At 42.6% G+C, this 19,812-nt stretch overlaps 1 protein-coding gene across 2 annotated transcripts in view; it reads right to left on the minus strand.

Annotated features, from left to right (window-relative positions):
* LOC124632932 overlaps positions 1-19,812 on the minus strand; it is a 30,474-nt gene extending 10,662 nt beyond the window's left edge. For both annotated transcript variants that reach the window (XR_006984686.1, XM_047167949.1), the window contains exons 1-14: positions 19,329-19,812; positions 17,422-17,575; positions 8,189-8,407; positions 7,913-8,018; positions 7,338-7,484; positions 6,456-6,614; positions 5,881-6,020; positions 5,243-5,510; positions 4,658-4,911; positions 3,781-3,904; positions 3,264-3,384; positions 2,724-2,964; positions 2,204-2,325; positions 1,677-1,830 (exon numbers count right to left, since the gene is read on the minus strand). Coding sequence is in view for 1 of the 2 variants with exons in the window: in XM_047167949.1 (XP_047023905.1) it covers positions 1,677-1,830; positions 2,204-2,325; positions 2,724-2,964; positions 3,264-3,384; positions 3,781-3,904; positions 4,658-4,911; positions 5,243-5,510; positions 5,881-6,020; positions 6,456-6,614; positions 7,338-7,484; positions 7,913-8,018; positions 8,189-8,407; positions 17,422-17,575; positions 19,329-19,515 (2,396 nt within the window). In the remaining variant the exon portion in view is untranslated. The remainder of the gene's footprint in view (positions 1-1,676; positions 1,831-2,203; positions 2,326-2,723; positions 2,965-3,263; positions 3,385-3,780; positions 3,905-4,657; positions 4,912-5,242; positions 5,511-5,880; positions 6,021-6,455; positions 6,615-7,337; positions 7,485-7,912; positions 8,019-8,188; positions 8,408-17,421; positions 17,576-19,328) is intronic.

Genomic DNA, 19,812 nt, shown 5'->3' on the forward strand with positions numbered 1-19,812 from the left:
CACGCGGCGGCAGAAGGCGGAGTCGTGCGCGGGCACGCGGGCACGCAGTGCAGTACTCACGTGAGCTGATAGTAGGTGGTGGCGTGCAGCCCCGGGCCGCGCACGCGGCGGCAGAAGGCGGAGTCGTGCGCGGGCACGCGGGCACGCAGTGCAGTACTCACGTGAGCTGATAGTAGGTGGTGGCGTGCAGCCCCGGGCCGCGCACGCGGCGGCAGAAGGCGGAGTCGTGCGCGGGCACGCGGGCACGCAGTGCAGTACTCACGTGAGCTGATAGTAGGTGGTGGCGTGCAGCCCCGGGCCGCGCACGCGGCGGCAGAAGGCGGAGTCGTGCGCGGGCACGCGGGCACGCAGTGCAGTACTCACGTGAGCTGATAGTAGGTGGTGGCGTGCAGCCCCGGGCCGCGCACGCGGCGGCAGAAGGCGGAGTCGTGCGCGGGCACGCGGGCACGCAGTGCAGTACTCACGTGAGCTGATAGTAGGTGGTGGCGTGCAGCCCCGGGCCGCGCACGCGGCGGCAGAAGGCGGAGTCGTGCGCGGGCACGCGGGCACGCAGTGCAGTACTCACGTGAGCTGATAGTAGGTGGTGGCGTGCAGCCCCGGGCCGCGCACGCGGCGGCAGAAGGCGGAGTCGTGCGCGGGCACGCGGGCACGCAGTGCAGTACTCACGTGAGCTGATAGTAGGTGGTGGCGTGCAGCCCCGGGCCGCGCACGCGGCGGCAGAAGGCGGAGTCGTGCGCGGGCACGCGGGCACGCAGTGCAGTACTCACGTGAGCTGATAGTAGGTGGTGGCGTGCAGCCCCGGGCCGCGCACGCGGCGGCAGAAGGCGGAGTCGTGCGCGGGCACGCGGGCACGCAGTGCAGTACTCACGTGAGCTGATAGTAGGTGGTGGCGTGCAGCCCCGGGCCGCGCACGCGGCGGCAGAAGGCGGAGTCGTGCGCGGGCACGCGGGCACGCAGTGCAGTACTCACGTGAGCTGATAGTAGGTGGTGGCGTGCAGCCCCGGGCCGCGCACGCGGCGGCAGAAGGCGGAGTCGTGCGCGGGCACGCGGGCACGCAGTGCAGTACTCACGTGAGCTGATAGTAGGTGGTGGCGTGCAGCCCCGGGCCGCGCACGCGGCGGCAGAAGGCGGAGTCGTGCGCGGGCACGCGGGCACGCAGTGCAGTACTCACGTGAGCTGATAGTAGGTGGTGGCGTGCAGCCCCGGGCCGCGCACGCGGCGGCAGAAGGCGGAGTCGTGCGCGGGCACGCGGGCACGCAGTGCAGTACTCACGTGAGCTGATAGTAGGTGGTGGCGTGCAGCCCCGGGCCGCGCACGCGGCGGCAGAAGGCGGAGTCGTGCGCGGGCACGCGGGCACGCAGTGCAGTACTCACGTGAGCTGGTAGTAGGTGGTGGCGTGCAGCCCCGGGCCGCGCACGCGGCGGCAGAAGGCGGAGTCGTGCGCGGGCACGCGGGCACGCAGTGCAGTACTCACGTGAGCTGATAGTAGGTGGTGGCGTGCAGCCCCGGGCCGCGCACGCGGCGGCAGAAGGCGGAGTCGTGCGCGGGCACGCGGGCACGCAGTGCAGTACTCACGTGAGCTGATAGTAGGTGGTGGCGTGCAGCCCCGGGCCGCGCACGCGGCGGCAGAAGGCGGAGTCGTGCGCGGGCACGCGGGCACGCAGTGCAGTACTCACGTGAGCTGATAGTAGGTGGTGGCGTGCAGCCCCGGGCCGCGCACGCGGCGGCAGAAGGCGGAGTCGTGCGCGGGCACGCGGGCGCCGCGCGCCAGCACGCCGCGCCACGCCGCCGCCTCCCACGCGCCGCGGACTCCCCACCAGGACACACCGCCTACACATAACAATGTAAAGACTGGTTTGTAAAGTTACTAAAGCTGGCGTTCCGAGACACGCTACAATCGCGCGCGTTTCCGAGCGTTTACGAGCCGAAAATGTGCAGCTCGCGAGCCGTTTGAGCTGTGCATTCGTCAGATGTGAACGCACGGAACAATTTGTCAAACGACTAATTCATATATACAAGAAACCTCTTAGTCTCAGTTATCTTCAAGTAGCTTACTTCAAATACTGATACACTACTAAATTTGTTTAAACTAGTCAAATATCACACACGCCATCTCAATCACACTAAGGTTAATATGCGACAAAATACTTAAACATTTCGGCGGCACGAAAACGTTTAAGTATTTCGAAGTAAGAATACTTACCGACGAGCAATAGTAACGCGCCAAGCGGACATAAAAGCAGAGCGCATATCAACGCGGCGACAATTTGTAGTACGCCCAACACTCCCACGCGCCATAGTAATACTTCTAGCAGGACGAACCATCTGTAACAACACAGCGCGTTTAGTACAGTAACCAATATGCATGTTGAATTAATAATAGAAATTAGTCTATTTTAAAATAAAGGACACGTTTTTTTTTCTCCCACCAACAAAAAGCAACGAAAATACGGGGTTTAAATTTTTTGGGACGTCACTAGTTCTTTCGTAGGCCTTTTATGTACCAGGACCGCGGTAACTCTTTCGAACAATCCCGCAGCCCCGGCAGGCCTTGGTCCTGCTGGCCCCGCTGGGGTTGCTGGGTTCCGCTGGGGTCCATAAAATTGACCTTGAACTTGCACTAACCTATTCAGTCGATCACAGCTAGCGTCCCGCACGTGGTGCATGCTAGGAGTACTAGTAACGGCAGTAGTCATGTGGCTTATATACAACATTACACTCACCTATTGAGTCGATCCGGATCAGGACAGTCCAGGTCATACAGTACAGCGTTAGTGGCATGCGTCGCCAGCGCCAGTGGCGGCGCCCACAGCGGTGCTAGCACAGCTAGCGTCCCGCACGTGGTGCATGCTAGGAGTACTAGTAACGGCAGTAGGAGTAGGAGTAGGAGAGAGCCGGCGCCGCCTACGATGCCGTATGTCCACACGCGGTGGGCGCAGCGGGATAGGCCTTTGCCTAGTAAACCTGGTTGAAAAGATGTTGAAAGTTAGTTTTTACTGAACCGTCGAAACGATTGAACTTACATGAAAATACAAATTGTGACGTCACAGATTTTTACATCATGCTATACTTATATTGCTAATATTTATCAGTAAAAATAGGAAGTAAATTTTGCCATTAAAACGGTAAACGAAAGTGACATTATTTTAAGATAAAATGTAAAAAAAAAGACAACAAATAATAAAAAAATATGTTGGATTCTCAAGTTTTTAAGGTCTTTAAGGTCTGCCCACTACAACATATATATTTTAGATTACAATTACCTGTATCAGGTTCAGTCTCGAACCGCGTCCTCTCCTTGGACACGTATCGCCACAGAGTGAGCAGTCGCGACCACATCGTCTGCGTCTCACTGCTGCGCTTCGGGAATAGTGTTCCGTTTACCTGGTACACAGAAGATATTTTGTAACTTAAATACTTAATAGAAATGATGGCAATAAGGCAGTCCATGGTGTCACTTTGTAGCCATGCGTGTACGCGTTTAAACGCCCGACAAAAAAGAGAGATGTTACACGTTAGACCGCTGTCTTTTTTTACTTGAAAGAAGAAACATTTATTCAACGCAAAATGACGCACACAAGATAACAAAAACATTTAAAGAAAATTAAAGAAGTAACAATGGAAGAATAAAATATACAATTTGAAAGCTGATTTGCGATTGAGGGGCCTAGCTGAAATCTTATTAATATACAAATATGACAGAGTATGAAGACGTAAGGTGCGACGTCATACTATGTTAAATAAATTACATGATTATTATTAAAAACCTTATGGCATTACCTGCGACAACTCATAGTCCGGTACGAAGGGCTTGACGCAGAGCAGCGTCCGCAGCGAGAGCGGCGAGCACCACGGCACCAGCACTCCCAGCACGTACATTATGTTCCAACACCAGCACCACGCTCTGTGGACCGAAGGTATGTGAGTATTATCACGGAGTAATAAAAGATGAGTGGAGATGCCATAATGCAGGTAGGTCAGGCGCCTCAGTTACGAGTGACCTAAAGAGGAATTCGGGTTCTTTGTTGCTGTTGTTGCTGGGGAGTTTGTTGCGCCACTTCTTCCCAGGAAAAACACATAGGAAGTGATGAAGGGGATTTTGGGGGCTGTCTCGTGTAAATTTCTGACGTTCGAAAAATACTGTTTTGCAGCCAAGTTTGAATATTGATTTTGAATTCTTGATTTTGAGATGACGATTTTTGGCATTACATAAAATCTGTGGGTCCAAACAAGGCGTGAAACGGCGAAGACAGTAACGTTCCTCCCCCCCGGCACACCCGCATGTTGTCGCGCTACTTTCTTAAGAGATTTCCGAGGCACCTCCGCTAGTCATTCAGTTCTCCATGGTTATTATGTAGTGGTAATTTTATTGAGATCCTAGACACAGACTCCAGTAACACGGGCCGCGAGTAGTGGAGTGAAGACACTCAGCACAGTACCTGTGTGCAAGGTTGAGCAGACGCCAGGCGGGCCATCTCGTGCTGGTGCTGCGGGCACGGTCTCTCGACACCAGGAACACGGGCTGCGAGGGGTCAGACCGCGGAGTCACTATGGAAGTGGCTCTTGTCGACAGTACTGTGGGCACTCGCTCCCGGCGGCCTCGGAAGTGGCCGGTACCTCTTGTCTTATGGCATCTCTAGGGAGTAGGGGTCCGTACCTGTGTGCGAGGTTGAGCAGTCGCCAGGCTGGCCATCGCGTGCTGGTGCTGCGGGCGCGGTCCCGGGACACCAGAAACACGGGCTGCGAGGGGTCAGACCGCGGCGTCACTATAGAAGTGGCTCTGGTCGACAGTACTGTGGGCACTCGCTCCCGGCGGCCTCGGAAGTGGCGGGTGACGACCCAGCGAGCTGGTCGCCAGATGCGACGCGCCCATGTGAATGATCGCGTAGGAGATACCGCGCTGCGCAGCTCCTGAACAACGAAACAGCGCATGATCATCCATTTTTATAAAAACAGTCACTCTCTAAAAACTGTTTTTCATTCAGTATAGGTATTAAAGATAGGGTATATAATAAATACATTTCAAAACGTGATAATTTCGATATTTAAAAAAAACTAATTTCGATCTTACTGATTGCCACAAAGTCAAAAAGTTTTGGGAATAGTCCCGGACTATCTCCAAAACTGCATTTTTTGGTATCACCAAACAAAAGTGAATATTTCAACATTCCATTTATCTCAATAAATTAAAAAGAAACAGCATAATTTCATATTCATATTTATTTTCACTTCCGGCACTTACCTTCATAAGCAGCGGCTCCCGATCCCTCAAGAACGCTAGATCCCTCAGCAAGAAGTACCGATGCTGATGCAGCTTGTGCGCTTGCATCGCTGCAGCGGCGTCCTCCATGGGCATCCAGCGCAGCTCGTTCTTCAAGCGCAGCGCTGCAGCGGCTAGCTTCTCCTTGCGCCACGCGTCGGCGCGGGAGAGGATTGGGTGGCTTGCACATATTCGCGCTTCGGCGGTTGCTAAGCTCGCTTCTAGTTTTCTGCGGACTCCTTCTTCGGCTCTGGGGTAGGTGAAAAGGAATCAGTGAGAGATTAGTGTAAATCTTTTTTTTTTAAGATCATGTAAAGATTCAAGACTCAATTAAGATTTGATTGCAAAAATAAATCACCCGGGAAAATACATATTTTTTATGAAAAATAAATAAGTTTAACTTTGTTCATTTTGAACTAGTCCATCATCAATCATACGTTGCAGTGTAGTTGGTATAGTTCCCCAAACTTTCTGTCATCACGGAACAATGCGCCAATCGGTGCGCAGAAAGAGTAAAGAAAGAGTATCGGCATATACAAGTGGCGGAGGAGGGGTATGAGCACACGCGAACTTGTGCTAATTTAGTTTCAGAATGACATCCAGATTTACAAGAAATGTACCTGGTAACAATAGCAGAGGCTCGTAGCTGGGCCGCCAACAGCGCGGGCACGTCAGGTCCTAGCGCCGCAAGCGGTTCGCTGGCCAGCACCGCCGCGCACACTCGCGACACGTACTCACGCATTGCTGCTTCGCGTACCTCCTGAAAGAAGAATATGAATTTATATTTTAATTTCAAAACTCTTAAAACCTAAGGCAATGAGCTAACACATATGAGATAAGAATATCTACATAATCTTCGTAGTCTTTTCCGACTAGGTATACTTATTGGGGTCGGCTTCCAGTCTAACCTGATTCAGCCGTATGTGTTTTACATGGAGAAACCGCTAATCTAACGTGAACGATTTACCTCATGAGGTACCAGTAACCCTGACTGGTTGAGTGCCGGGTAACTGGTTGAGCTAGTAACTATCAATAAAGGTGCTCAGAAACCGGCCATTAATCGTACTTTAATTAGAAAAGAACGCTGTGATCCTAAGTAGCGACGTTAGCTATTTACAATAAATTACTCAGTAAACTATCCAATCACACCGATTTATAGTGTGTAAGTGTGCTCCTCAATATCCTTAACACAAACCTCTTCAATATCCTTCATAGGCATCTTCTGACTGGCGAGCTGTGCTGCTCGGCGCTCCCTAAAGTGTAGGAACCAGCCGCGAGCCTCGCGTTCCAACAGCGCTTGTAACGTGCTGGCCGCGCGACGCACTAACTCGCGTCTGTAGAGGCGTAAGTCCACCTGGAATGCAAAATAAAAAATATTATTATTACAACTTGGTAAAAACTAGTGATAGGGAAAAATAGAAGCGGAAAACATATTATGCCGACCCCAAATAAAATTGGGAACAGGGCAGGAGGAAGAAGAAGACCACTTGGTAAGAATAGTCACCACACATATTTACAGTCCTATGCACTCCTGGTACAAGAAAGAGGACGATCAAAATGGCGTCAAAGTATATCATCCTTGATCCTATAAAGTCTTGGTACAAGGAGAACGGACCCAGTGACGTCAAAATACGCAAATCTATGCGGTGACTCTTGGTAGACAGACGAATCGACCTTACAGTATGCCATCTTATAGGTTTTGGCACATACGTCTACGGAGATGTTATATACTAGTGTGTCCGCTACAAGGTGATTTAGGAGTGGGGTCCTGGTCAACGTGGCCATCAGTGACGTCACATACTTGTGTTCTCTGCGGGTTGGTGTAGCGGCAGGTCAGTGCTGACGACACAATTCACCATCCTAAACTCCTGGTATATCAACATGGTCATCAGTGTCATCACATACATGTGTCCTCTGCAAGGTGGTACAGCGTCAGGTCATAGTTCACCATCCTATAACCTCCTGGTAACCTGTAGAGTGACGACACATACCTGTGTCCTCAGCAGGGTGGTTTAGTGGCAGGACTATGACGTCATAGTTAACTATAAGGTTCTAGTACATCAGTAACGTCACATACCTGTGTCTTCTGTGGCGTGGTGTAGAGGCAGGGCACGGGCGGCGCGGGGCGCGGCGGCTCTCGCGCGTCAGTCTTCTCGGCGGCCGCGCGACGCATCGCTCGCGTCACCCACGCCGCTAATGCTGTTATGTCTTCTTGATGCTCCGGCTTAAAGAAGATAGGAAAACCGTCAAAAATCTGTTTCCAAAATCTGACAGTTCTCAGCAAATAAGTTTGCATCTCATAACCCGATGGGACGGCATTCCGACACGACCGGTAAGAGATCAGGCGCAGGACCGACATTTACGTGCTCTCCGATGCACGGGTGAATCAATCACCAACTTCCAGACTACGGGCTGCTTTGTGAAATTCTAAGAAAACCCACAAAACGATTTCGGCCCGACCCGGGAATCGAACCCGAGACCTCGAGCACAGCAGCCGCGTTTGCGACCACTAGACCAACGAGGCAGTCAGGACAATAAAACACTTCTGCACAAGCGTGAGGCGTCAAATGGCTAACTTCAATATTGCAAAGTTATATGCCGCGAACTGTAATCCGCTATAATGGAGAGTAGGATGTATTTGTTATTTCATACCTTACATATCAGCTCAGCTACTAAATAACGTGACCTTTCTTCTCTTATCTTCTTGTCCAGGTCGCGAGCTTCTAAAGACGGCATTCCAAAAGCCAGATCCAGAAGTCTGTAAAGAAAACACGGCAGTTATTATTTAAATCAATAACTCCAAAAAGACTAGGCACTTAACAGGGGCTTTCAGGATAAACAAAAGAGTTCGATGCCTGAGAGAACAAAAAGGTATAAGTCTAGGAGCCTTATCTGCGATTTTTTTTTAAATTGATTTGAATCCCTTACCTATGCAATCCTTGAAGCAAAGACTTGGCCCCAGCAATAACTGACAGTGGCTCATCCCTCAGCAGTCTATCGCGAGCCACGACAACAATGAGGGCCAGAGCCCGCGCCACATGACAGTACAATTCTTCACGAGCTCTCACACGGCCACGTTGTAACCAGCCAGCTACACGCCAAACGTGCGTCTGACCCGGGAAATGGCGGGAAGGAACCTCGAACTCTCTGTATAAGATACGGAACTCTTTTGAGGAGTTGGCTTTGTGGTGTAGGCTAGTCTATGGAAGTGTTGACTGTTTCATGTTCGGAACCGTTTGATTTTGGTAAAAGAATGAACCAAAGTGATTCCATGACATCCAATTTTACTACTGAAAGTAAGTAGAGAGAAAGCCAGGTGACGTAAGGCGAATTGGGCCGGGCTGACAGCAATATTTCTGTCATAAAACCAAGCCTCAATATACCTCCCTTTTTCTAAGAAATAAGTGTATTCAGTGAATATACCTCACAAACTTAAATCAGTCAATAGCCGAACATAGGACCAGCCATATTGGGAAAATATATTTCAGGCATACAATGGAACCTTTTTAAATTGTCGCCTTGTGACGTCACCAATTGATTTTAGCAGGCATATTGTTGGAGCGTTGCGACGCGCCAACACAAAAGGCTAGGTTTGAAAAGATTCCAATGTATGTTAAATAATACAGTTCACTTGTAGGTTCCAACACTATTTTGTATGTAATACTTCGTCTCAACAATAGGCTATAGAAATGTTGAACACTTTGGTAAATAGCTTAATTTATAGTAAAAATATAAGGAGTAGATTAAAAACAGAGTATTATTTACCTACGAAGCATCATACATAGACAGGTACACCTTTAATTGCCTACAGGAATAACTAAAATATTTCAAATTCGCTTAGCTTAAACCAATGGGAAAGAGTGCTATTTGCCATTTAGGAGTAAGAAAGGTATCTATAAACTTCCATGGAATGATGAATGAAGGCTACAGTACGATGGAACGCATAAGATAAACTACATATATTATGATAGCACTGCACAGATACACATAATGCATTTCTAATGTTCATGCTATGTATGGGGGGGCAGGACATTAGCTCCAATGCGATCAGAGAGATTTTTTAAAACGTGGAGTTTTGGAAATAGATGACAAAGGATATAAAATGAGTACGACATTTGCTGTAGTCGCAGATCCATAAGCCAGGTTGTGATGTAAATGACTTTAAGTTAACTTTTTTACAATCAAGGAGAAATTAGTTCAGGTCTAGATTAGTTGAGAGAACTCTGCAATAGATTTTAATATTATAAGATTTTTGGGTCTTGCCAAAACAAGCACAGATCCCAAATCCGTTAGAATAGCACATTGGAGCCAACATCTAAAAAAAAACACACGTATATAGATAACATACATATATAGATAGGGCGACATACCCCCATTCACGTATCGATTCCAATTGCTTAGCGCTTAACTTCTTCGGCTTAAATACTCTGTCCTTGTGCAAGCTTTATGAGAAAAAAATCAACTATATTGACCATTACACATTATCAATGGTGGGCGAATATGACACCTATGCACTAGTGTGTTGAGTCTAAAGTTGTATATCATCTACGCTCACGTCTAGGGGATGATCATAATTTGTTCTAGAAGCTGCTAATTCCAACAAATTCCATAGAAAATATAAAGCAACTAGCTTCTTACATATATTTTTTACATACACTTAGGTACGAGAAAACTGGGCCATTATGTATCCGCTATAAATAAGTATTGGGTATAAAATTCAGCCTTCAAAATTAGCTTACACTGTCCCGTCCTAATTTGCAAAGGTCGACATACTTAAGCATAATTTATACGTGTAAAATGTTCGTTCCTCTGTTGCTGTGGAAAATATTATACACCTATTTTTCATATTTTCCGCGCGGTGCAAATTTTTAGTAATTGCCCAATTAGCGTTACGTTTTTAGGAGGCTATTTCAATAAATGTTATAGAATGAATTTTGAGGAAAAACAAAGGTTCGGTATTTTTCTTTTGAGCAAACTGTTGAATTAGCTTCACATCAAGTAGTGATGTAGCAATGGAGACAAACTCCTTGCTGATTTGACTAACTATAGTTTTATTAGTATCGTTCCATTTTGTTCCTGATGCAGGAAGTAGAATTATTGCTCATAATTTTTTACGAAGAATAATTTACCTTGATCCCATTATTGTTTGTCTGTCGTATTAATACGTTCTTTTCGCATGTTTTATTCTAGTACAGCAGATATTTCAAGGCAAAGTTCTGTGTAGCTATTCCGTCTACACTGTCTCCTATATAGGTTTGGTAATGGTCTATTAAATCGCGTACCTTCACAAATAAACGCCTCGTGTCGTCTAGCCACAGAGTTCCAGACAGACAACCATGTCTACATACATATATTCTGATATATCAACTTCAGACTTCGTGGAGAAAAAATAGACACAGCTAATTAGACTTAAGTTAATTTGACGCTTAGAAGATTGATGACAACTAATTTATATAATAACCACAGACCAATAAATCCATCATATCAATGACCAATAATTGTTCATTGCAAATAATTGACAGGAGGATAATTATTATCCGATTAATATTATAAACGCGAACGTTTATTTGTTATGTTTGATCCACTTTCGCGCTAAGGCAACTATGATGCATATGCATATTGATGAAACTAGGCAGTTGTACAGTACATATCAGAATGATATAAAACATTTTAGACTTTTTATTTTTTAATAATAAAATATGTATTCCTTTCTCCTACATTACTAAAGAAGCCTATCAACATTACAGGGTGTTTGGCGCATGGACCGACACAATTTTTTGGGGGATTCGTGAGGCCATGTACTAGTTTTCACTCATAGACCCAATGTCCTATATGTCACTGTATTCGAGATACGATTTTTTTTTGTTTGTTTTTAAAAATTACCGGAACTATCACCTTTAAAACGCTATAACTTTTCAGTCTGTTGTCGAATTTACACCAAATCACTTTCATTGCGTTCTCTGATGTATTATTATTCCAAATAAAACATAAATTCATAGCACTAGATGGAAAAAAAATACTTGTTGAGCTTCCAAAGTCTTAAAAATGAAAAAACGTATGAAAAATGTCAAATTCAAAATTAATTATAAAAAAAAGTAAAAGCTTTTATGAACTTCATTTAATAAAAAAAAAATGCCTACTTAATACCCTTTCCAACGATATGCCACATGGGTGTGAAATCATTAATAATGTCGTCACAAACCTAAAGGTACACATTAACCAGTGCCAGGGTAATGAAAACACAAAAATGTTTTAAAATGTTTTAATTAAATTTAAGTTATAAATTATGTTCAAAATGACTGCCTCTGTTGCGAATGCATGCACGGCATCTTTTTCTAATTTCTACAGTCGTCGTCCTCAGTCGCATTTCTGCTTTCATAATTTCAAAGGCGCAATTTATTCTTTCGATTAAAATTTCTCTTGTGGGTACTTCAGTCGCATACACAATTTCTTTTGCACGGCCCCAGACATAAAAATCCAAGGGCGTCAGGTCTGGTGAACGTGCAGGCCAAGGAATTGGGCCGCCTCTTCCGATCCATGAATTTGGAAAACAGTTGTCCAAATGTTCTCGCACGTCTCGCTGGTAATGTGCTGGACAGCCATCATTTTGGAAAATAATTGGTTCTCCATCTAATACTGGTAATACCAATTCAGGTAAATCTTCGAGTAAAAAATTCAAATAATTTTCTCCGGTCAGGCGCTCTGGTAAGAAATGTGGACCGATCAGGTGTCTTCCAATAACCCCCGCCCAAACGTTTACACTAAACTTAGTTTGAAAGGAACTTTGTCTTTTCTTGCGGGGATTTTGTCTTTTTTGCGCCCAATGGTGAAGGTTGTGGAGATTCACAATTCCCTCGTGATTAAAATTGGATTCATCAGTCCACAAAATTCTTTTTAAAAAATTTGTATCATCTACGTCCGTATGCATCATAAATCGGCAAAAATCGAGCCGTCTCCTGTGATCATCATCTATGAGACCTAGAACAATCCATTAAAGACTGGTAAAAATTCACTTTTTGAATGGCAAAAACTAACATAAATTTAAAAGATAAAATTAGAAAAAATAAAAGTTACTAGGTATTTATTTGAAAAACGAACCAGTAAAGCTACAAGGATATTTGTAAACGTTTAAAATAAGTGTATGGTTAAAACCATTTTAAAATACAAGTTTTTTGGGTGCAAAATTTCAGCACAATAAGGTCGAAGATAACTGGTTCAAAATTTAGTTTTACGATTTCGCCTGATAAAATAAATAAAGTACTTAACGTACCTTGAACAGAAGTGTAGTGATACGCATGCTTTCCATTTTCCCGAAGAACTGACCAAACTTTCCAAACCGACAAGTGAAGTCTTTCAGCTACAACTCGAATACTTGTCGTTGGATCCTCATCAAAAGCTTGCAAAATGCTTTCATCAATTACAACATTATGTTGCCTCACATTAACGCGAGGCTCTTGGAAATTTATGTTTCCAGTCTCCCTCAGACGTCGATAGGTTGTAGCAAACGTCTCGTGGTGTGGTATACGCCGGTTAGGATAACGCTGCTGGTAAATTCTACGCGCTTCACGAGCGTTACAATTAGCGCTGCCATATGCCAACAACATGTCAGCATACTCTTCGTTGCTGAAGTTAGGCATTGTAACAAGCACGGTGAATACACCAACAGTTTAACAGAAAAGTTCAACAAACAAAACTTAACAAAAACAAACTTTAACAAAAAACAACGAAATAGGAAAACGTGAAATACACGGACACTTCCGATAGCAGAGATAGTCAAATCTCGACTAAACAAGGATCACATAACAAACTCCAACCCAATGATAGACAAAGACAAGAGATATTTTTCATGCGTAAGAAAGAGACAGGCAGTTTACCTGCCAATTACCTGCTTACCATTGTTCTATCAAACGGGTTCGTTGTTAGAGACGTTAGAGTGCGTGTTCGTTCCTGCTCTGATTTTGACGACATTATTAATGATTTCACACCCATGTGGCATATCGTTGGAAAGGGTATTAAGTAGGCAATTTTTTTTTATTAAACGAAGTTCATAAAAGCTTTTACTTTTTTTTATAATTAATTTTGAATTTGACATTTTTCATACGTTTTTTCATTTTTAAGAGTTTGGAAGCTCAACAAGTATTTTTTTTCCATCTAGTGCTATGAATTTATGTTTTATTTGGAATAATAATACATCAGAGAACGCAATGAAAGTGATTTGGTGTAAATTCGACAACAGACTGAAAAGTTATAGCGTTTTAAAGGTGATAGTTCCGGTAATTTTTAAAAACAAACAAAAAAAATCGTATCTCGAATACAGTGACATATAGGACATTGGGTCTATGAGTGAAAACTAGTACATGGCCTCACGAATCCCCCAAAAATTTTTGTCGGTCCATGCGCCAAACACCCTGTATAGTTTCTTTATGCACTAACACAAGTAAAAGATATAAGTAGCATCGCAATACGACACCGTGAAGCGGCAGCGAGTTCAGCGCGTGTACCATTACACGGACATAATTAACTGTATTAATTCAATGGGCTGCCTCACAATGTTGAGGTGTTGTGTTTCTACTCTGCTACGGGGAGAAATGCAGAAGAAATAACATTTTTCATCCACGTTAATATCATAATGACAATACCTATTGTTTCGGGTTTAGGAAGGCACGTTAAATTGGTGAGTCCTGGCTGTCGTTTGAACATCTTTGGCAGTCGTTAAGAGTAGTGAGAAGTCAGTTAGTCTGACCACTAAGCTATAATGTGGTATTGTTGTCCGGGCAACTGGGTTGAGGAGGTCAGATAGGCAGTCGCTGCACTGGAAGACTAGACTGGGTGCCGACCCGAACATATTTGTAAGACTAGGCAGCTGACGAATATTCTGTAAAGAGAGAAAAATATAAACTTTCTTTGTGTTATCTCTGGCACTTATGATCTGATTCCAAACTATATTCATTTATCATCGTCATCATTATCGGGCTTTAGATGCCACTGCTGGGCACAGGCCTTTTCTTACACGGAAAAGGTATGATCATTAATCACCACACTTGTTCAGGGCAGATTGGCTATTTTAGTTTCTCTCATAGTTTTTTTTTATAGTAAAATCCCTGGATAATACAAGCCTTATCTAAATGCCCCAAATAGTAAGGATTCATAACTGATTATTTAGGAGGATGACCGATTAACTTTCATCTTAACTTCTGGTTAAATAAATGGCTTATTGGCTCTAGCTTCTCAAATCCATTTCGGCTCCACCTAAGAATCGAACCCATGACTCCGTTCACAGCGCTTACTATGCGATTTCTAGAAGAACGAGACACATTACAGAGAACACAACTTTTCTTCTATCTATCTATCTTCGGAATAGTACCCAGTTAAAAGTATTTAGCGATATTGCAATATAGAGATTTATGTATAGTTGATGTCGCGGAGGTTAACGGCATAGGATCGATCCACCGTCTCCGGCCGTAAGTCATAAGTCAAGTGACTTAGAAGACGTCGAGACTGCCAAGGAGTTTCTGGAGCTGCCGAGAAGTAATTATATTAAACCTATTACATGATGATAGAGATCCTGAATAAAACGAAACGTTCAAGAATATCGTTAATCAATTTCTGTTGTAAAGCCTAACGTAGACAAAGTATTGCAAGATAAGTAAATTATTTGAAGTTTGAAAATTCTGACTTCTAGGCGAATATCTACTTCCGTCTTGGAATATCAAGTTATTATTGACGATTGTGTTTTATCACGATTCGTGTATTGTTTAAATCTTACTAACTCGTGTAAATAAATATGATTCAAAGCATACTATCATGTCGGTGTGTTCTGACGCATATGATTTACCATGCATGACTTTAGACGTAGCACGAACAGAGCAAGTCTCATAAGACTGTAGTATATTATGTATTGCCTAGGAGTGTAGGTTATAAGTTGAACTGAAGGTCTACGAACTAGGTTATTAAAACTATATTGACTTAAATGAAAACGTGTCTGTTTTTAAGGCTTTAACTGTAAAACAACTGAAAAAAAAATTCCAACAGATGTACAAGACTATAAGAATACTGTGCAAGACAACTATAACAATAGTTTAAACCCGACAAATGACTCAGTAAAAATCCTCACAGTATGCGTCTTATTCGAAACAATTGAGCCACACTAAAAATAGCAAAACTCTTTTATATTTTTATCTTTTTAACCACATGAGTAACATTTGGTTGAACATCGTCACAAAACAAAAGAAAAGAGTAAAGTGATTAAAGTGTCGTGGGATGCAATTGTACACTGAGGGCCGACAAAACTGAGTACCTTATACATTTGAGTGAAAACATTAATTGAACTTAATGAATACTGAACATGTAGGGATCCCCTGCACGTCGCATCTTAATAGCCCTAAACAGCGGCTTAACTTCCGTCAGGGCTGGCCCATGCCCTGCGCGGTTTTTTTTTAATTTTACTACGGAATGTTAATGCAGCGATATAATATGACTACTATTTTGGGAAGTCTCTAAATAGTTAGACGTGTCTCTTTGTGATATAAAGCCCAGAAGATACAAGCAATTTCGTTCGGTGAAATTCGACAGCCCTGAGTCTACTGCACGATAAAACGTTAAATTAATATCGGCGTGTCTTTTTATTACGCAGATAAAGCGATTCTGTAACTCATTTTACCGGCGAATACAGTTTATATTCTATTGAATAGTCAGACTCGCTGTGAGCGTTCAATTAGGATTCTTTTGACCGGTAGTCCAGTGGGCGGCGACATACGAACTAATGAACGATAGTATTTCATTAGGTACGTTAGTGTTAGTGTTCCATTTATTTGGCCCGAAGTGTACGCTCGACTGGATTTTTAAAGAAAAATGTATTAACTGCCATCAATTATGCTGTCACTTGTTACATTATGTAACTAAGCGCCTGCCTTTAAATTAATGTAGCTTTACTAACTGACAATAATTTGTACCAAGAGAATGTTTCGTTATAATTTATGATCGTAACATAAATTGGCTTATTTCAGGTGAAGGCTGGACTTTTATAGACTATCCAGGGTTCCAGACAGACATTTAAATGACGCTCATTTGAATATGCTCTAAGAATGCCAGTACATACAATGTTATATTGAAATGTAGATTTTTTTACTTGCAAGGCGATGAGAGAGGTCAACCTACTATAATCTAAACCACTTTATATCCGATTCGAGTGCATGTAAGCACATCCGTGGAGCAATTGGCGATTGTCATCGTGAATGTTTGTTGGCCGGATCACTGACTGGTAATGTTACAAAGATACAAGATATTTGCACTAAAGACTGAAAATATAGTTTTGAAGAAAACTGAAACATGGGTAATTCATTTTAACCCACTCATTATATCAGGCATTTTACATCTTAATGTGTTTTTATTTGCCAGCTGACAATGTAGCATATCCTAGCTAAACCTTCTCAAGGGTTTTCAATCATAGGTATGATATTTAAATGACATAACATGTCTTTGTTCTAGCTCGCTTGAAGGACTCAGACTCGGCAGATTTATTGAACAGAGGAACCGCAATTATTCAAACACTCATCTTTGATAGCAATCTGATTTAATCCTGTTTCAGCTCGATACTCCATCGATTCTACATTCGAATGATTACGACCTACCAGTTACGAGTATACGCTGTACTATGTTGAATATAATACAAGCCGTGTTGGAATGTTAGCGTCACCGGCTCAATTACCTATGTCCAGTTAAAACAGTTGTTTAATAAACGTAACGTAATACTTAACTGGGTTAGGTCAGCCAACGGCCAAGAATTTGGCAAAATATTGGCGCTATTGGCGGATTTACCGTTGCAGATAATACCAGATTTAGAGAAACCGACGAATGAATTAATAATCGCATCAATAATCGAGAGTTTTTAATGACGAAAATAAGATTTAACGATGATTCAGTTCACGCGATATATTTTCATTTTTCTTCCCATTTCTCGTTAATCCCCGATTTTTTTGTCAAACCATTTAGAGATAGGTAGTAAAAACTCTATACAGTACATACAATTTTTTACAGTTGATTTCGCTATATCAACGACTTCTCAATTCAGAATCGATATATCAAGCACTTGTCCCTCAGTGAGCTGACATGATAAGAAGCACTAAGCTATCCAGCATACTATGTCCTAGCTCCCTACTTACCCCTTCTCGCGTATAGCGTGCAACTGCTTGGGCGACAGGGGGTGAGGTTCTACCCCCGCGTCTAGTGCTGCAGCGTCCAGTTCGTCGCATGGCGGTGCTACGATGATGTCTGAAGGTCGGTTCCCGGCGCCGGTGAAGCGGGATGGTGGGAGAACTGTGGATTTATGGTCTTGTTATTGTGTTATCAAAAGTTGTCAGTAGTATTTTTATAGGTGATTTGTTTGGATGCAGGATACTACAGGACCACTTAAAAATATTTCTTTCTATATAGTAGGTATTATTTTTCGGGTCCATGAGTTTCATTCCCCCCAAAAAAGGGTAACTTGACGTTGAGGATATGTCACAGAAAACTGATAGTTCATGCAAAAGTGCTGAAAGTGTGACTACAAAAAATACTAAACCAATTAATAGTTAATAAAGTTCCACACACGGAACATAATAATAACACTTAACACACGAAGTTAATTAACATGTTCCAATTTAATTAATTTAATTGGCTCTACATGTTTTATTTTTATCATGACTCTCAAAAATATAGACATCATGACAGGTGTCATAATAGTATATTTTTAAGCCTTTATTTCTACCCTTCTTGGGTTTTTTTATCAAGTCATTGGCTACTAAAAAAGGGAGACAAATTGCTGTCTTATATCTTGACCCAAAATTGTATGTAATCAAAAACAGGAACTCACTAAAATCATTACTAATATAATGCAAAGGTAACTGTCTCCCACATCAGAAATATTGAAACTATTTAAATGAAATTTAGTACACACAGTCTAGTGCCAGACAAAGGACATATATTTTTTTTTTTTTTTTTTTGTTCTTAGAGAAGGCTTACAGACTAATAACATTATCGTATTTTAACTTAAACTACATAGTCAGATTGCTAATTACAAGCCTTCACAGATAAATTATACAAACTATCGATTGCCTAACTATTGTTATATACATATAGGAGTTATAAAGAAAAAAAAAAAGAAAAATCAATAATCTAATATAATAAGTTTGAGAGCCGCTATTAAGAGTTAAAAAATGATTATATGCTTCTATTTATCCAGGTGCGATGTAGTTCCCTAAGGATATGGGTGAAACTGATGTGAACAGCAAGTTGACTATACATATTATATGCTCCTGAATGCCAATGATATTGGGCCTTCTGTGAAAAATACATCATAGTAACTAATAAAAGCTCAAAATATTAAACACAAGCAGTCATTATAATAGTCATAATATCTGCTTGTCATATTAATAGTTGATACAAAAGAAAACAGTACGGCAGGAGATTCCAACACAGTGATTAACATTTTTGTAGCCAAGAGAAAATAGTCATTATCTTGTTGTTAAGCTATTTTAATTATATGTATGAGAATACCAATAGAACAATAGACATTCTTCATGTTTTTGTTGATAAAAAATGGATGTTTACACTCATTTAGAAAACAATATGGCTAGAACCAAATTAATACATTTTTTTCTATATGCATGTTGAATTTTTGATGAGAATAACTATCTATTGTATGTGAACTGTATCTGATACAATGGTTACATTTATACGTAAAATACACTAGTTTCCTGTATGAATGATTTGAAAATAATAGACTCCCCATAGAGTAAACTAGGCAATTTTACAGTAGTACTATACTCAATGCAGTCTTATAGTGTGTTATATTAAATAGTTGTGTAATCTTGCTTTGGAAGTAGAAATATTATTTAGAAATAATTTTAATTTACACCAGCATCTTTTATGTGGTATCTGTCTAGTTAGGAATAAAGGTATTTTTTTTTATCAGTGTGATTAATTTATTATTGTAACTATGTAATGGTTTCTGGCTTCTGTGTTCGATATTTAAAAACAATAAACATAAGACAGGCTACACAAACACCAGACAAAAAGCAGTTCTCACCAATAGGAAAAGTTTTCCAGTGATATAGAAAGTCTTCAGCGACTTGTTTGATGTTGTTGACGAGCTGCTCCACCTCCGGCGGCGCTCCCACCAGCTGCACGTCGAAGTGCAGCGGCTCGCGCTCCGGGGGTGGCGCCTCCAGCACCAGCGAGTTCGGGCGCGACGCCCGCTCGCCTTCCCCAGACATCCTCAGATATCCCGCAGCATCGACTTAACACTCAATTCCCGTCTCACTAATCGCATAATGATTGCAGTGGGCGGAGAAATCACTTAACACCGACCTCTCATTGTTTTATTATTTACATTTATTTAATCAATTCAAAACGACACATGATTCAGGACGCGAACCGCTCAGCCAATTCATTACGGCTACGAAATTTGATGCCGATTTATATTTTGTTTTGGTCACATAAAAATAGGTTTTCGTAGACAAAATTAAAACGCCAAGAAAGAAAACCAATCCCAGCCGTAACGCAAACGAGTT

Source organism: Helicoverpa zea, chromosome 9, assembly GCF_022581195.2.
Source record: "Helicoverpa zea isolate HzStark_Cry1AcR chromosome 9, ilHelZeax1.1, whole genome shotgun sequence".
Lineage (NCBI taxonomy): Eukaryota > Metazoa > Arthropoda > Insecta > Lepidoptera > Noctuidae > Helicoverpa > Helicoverpa zea.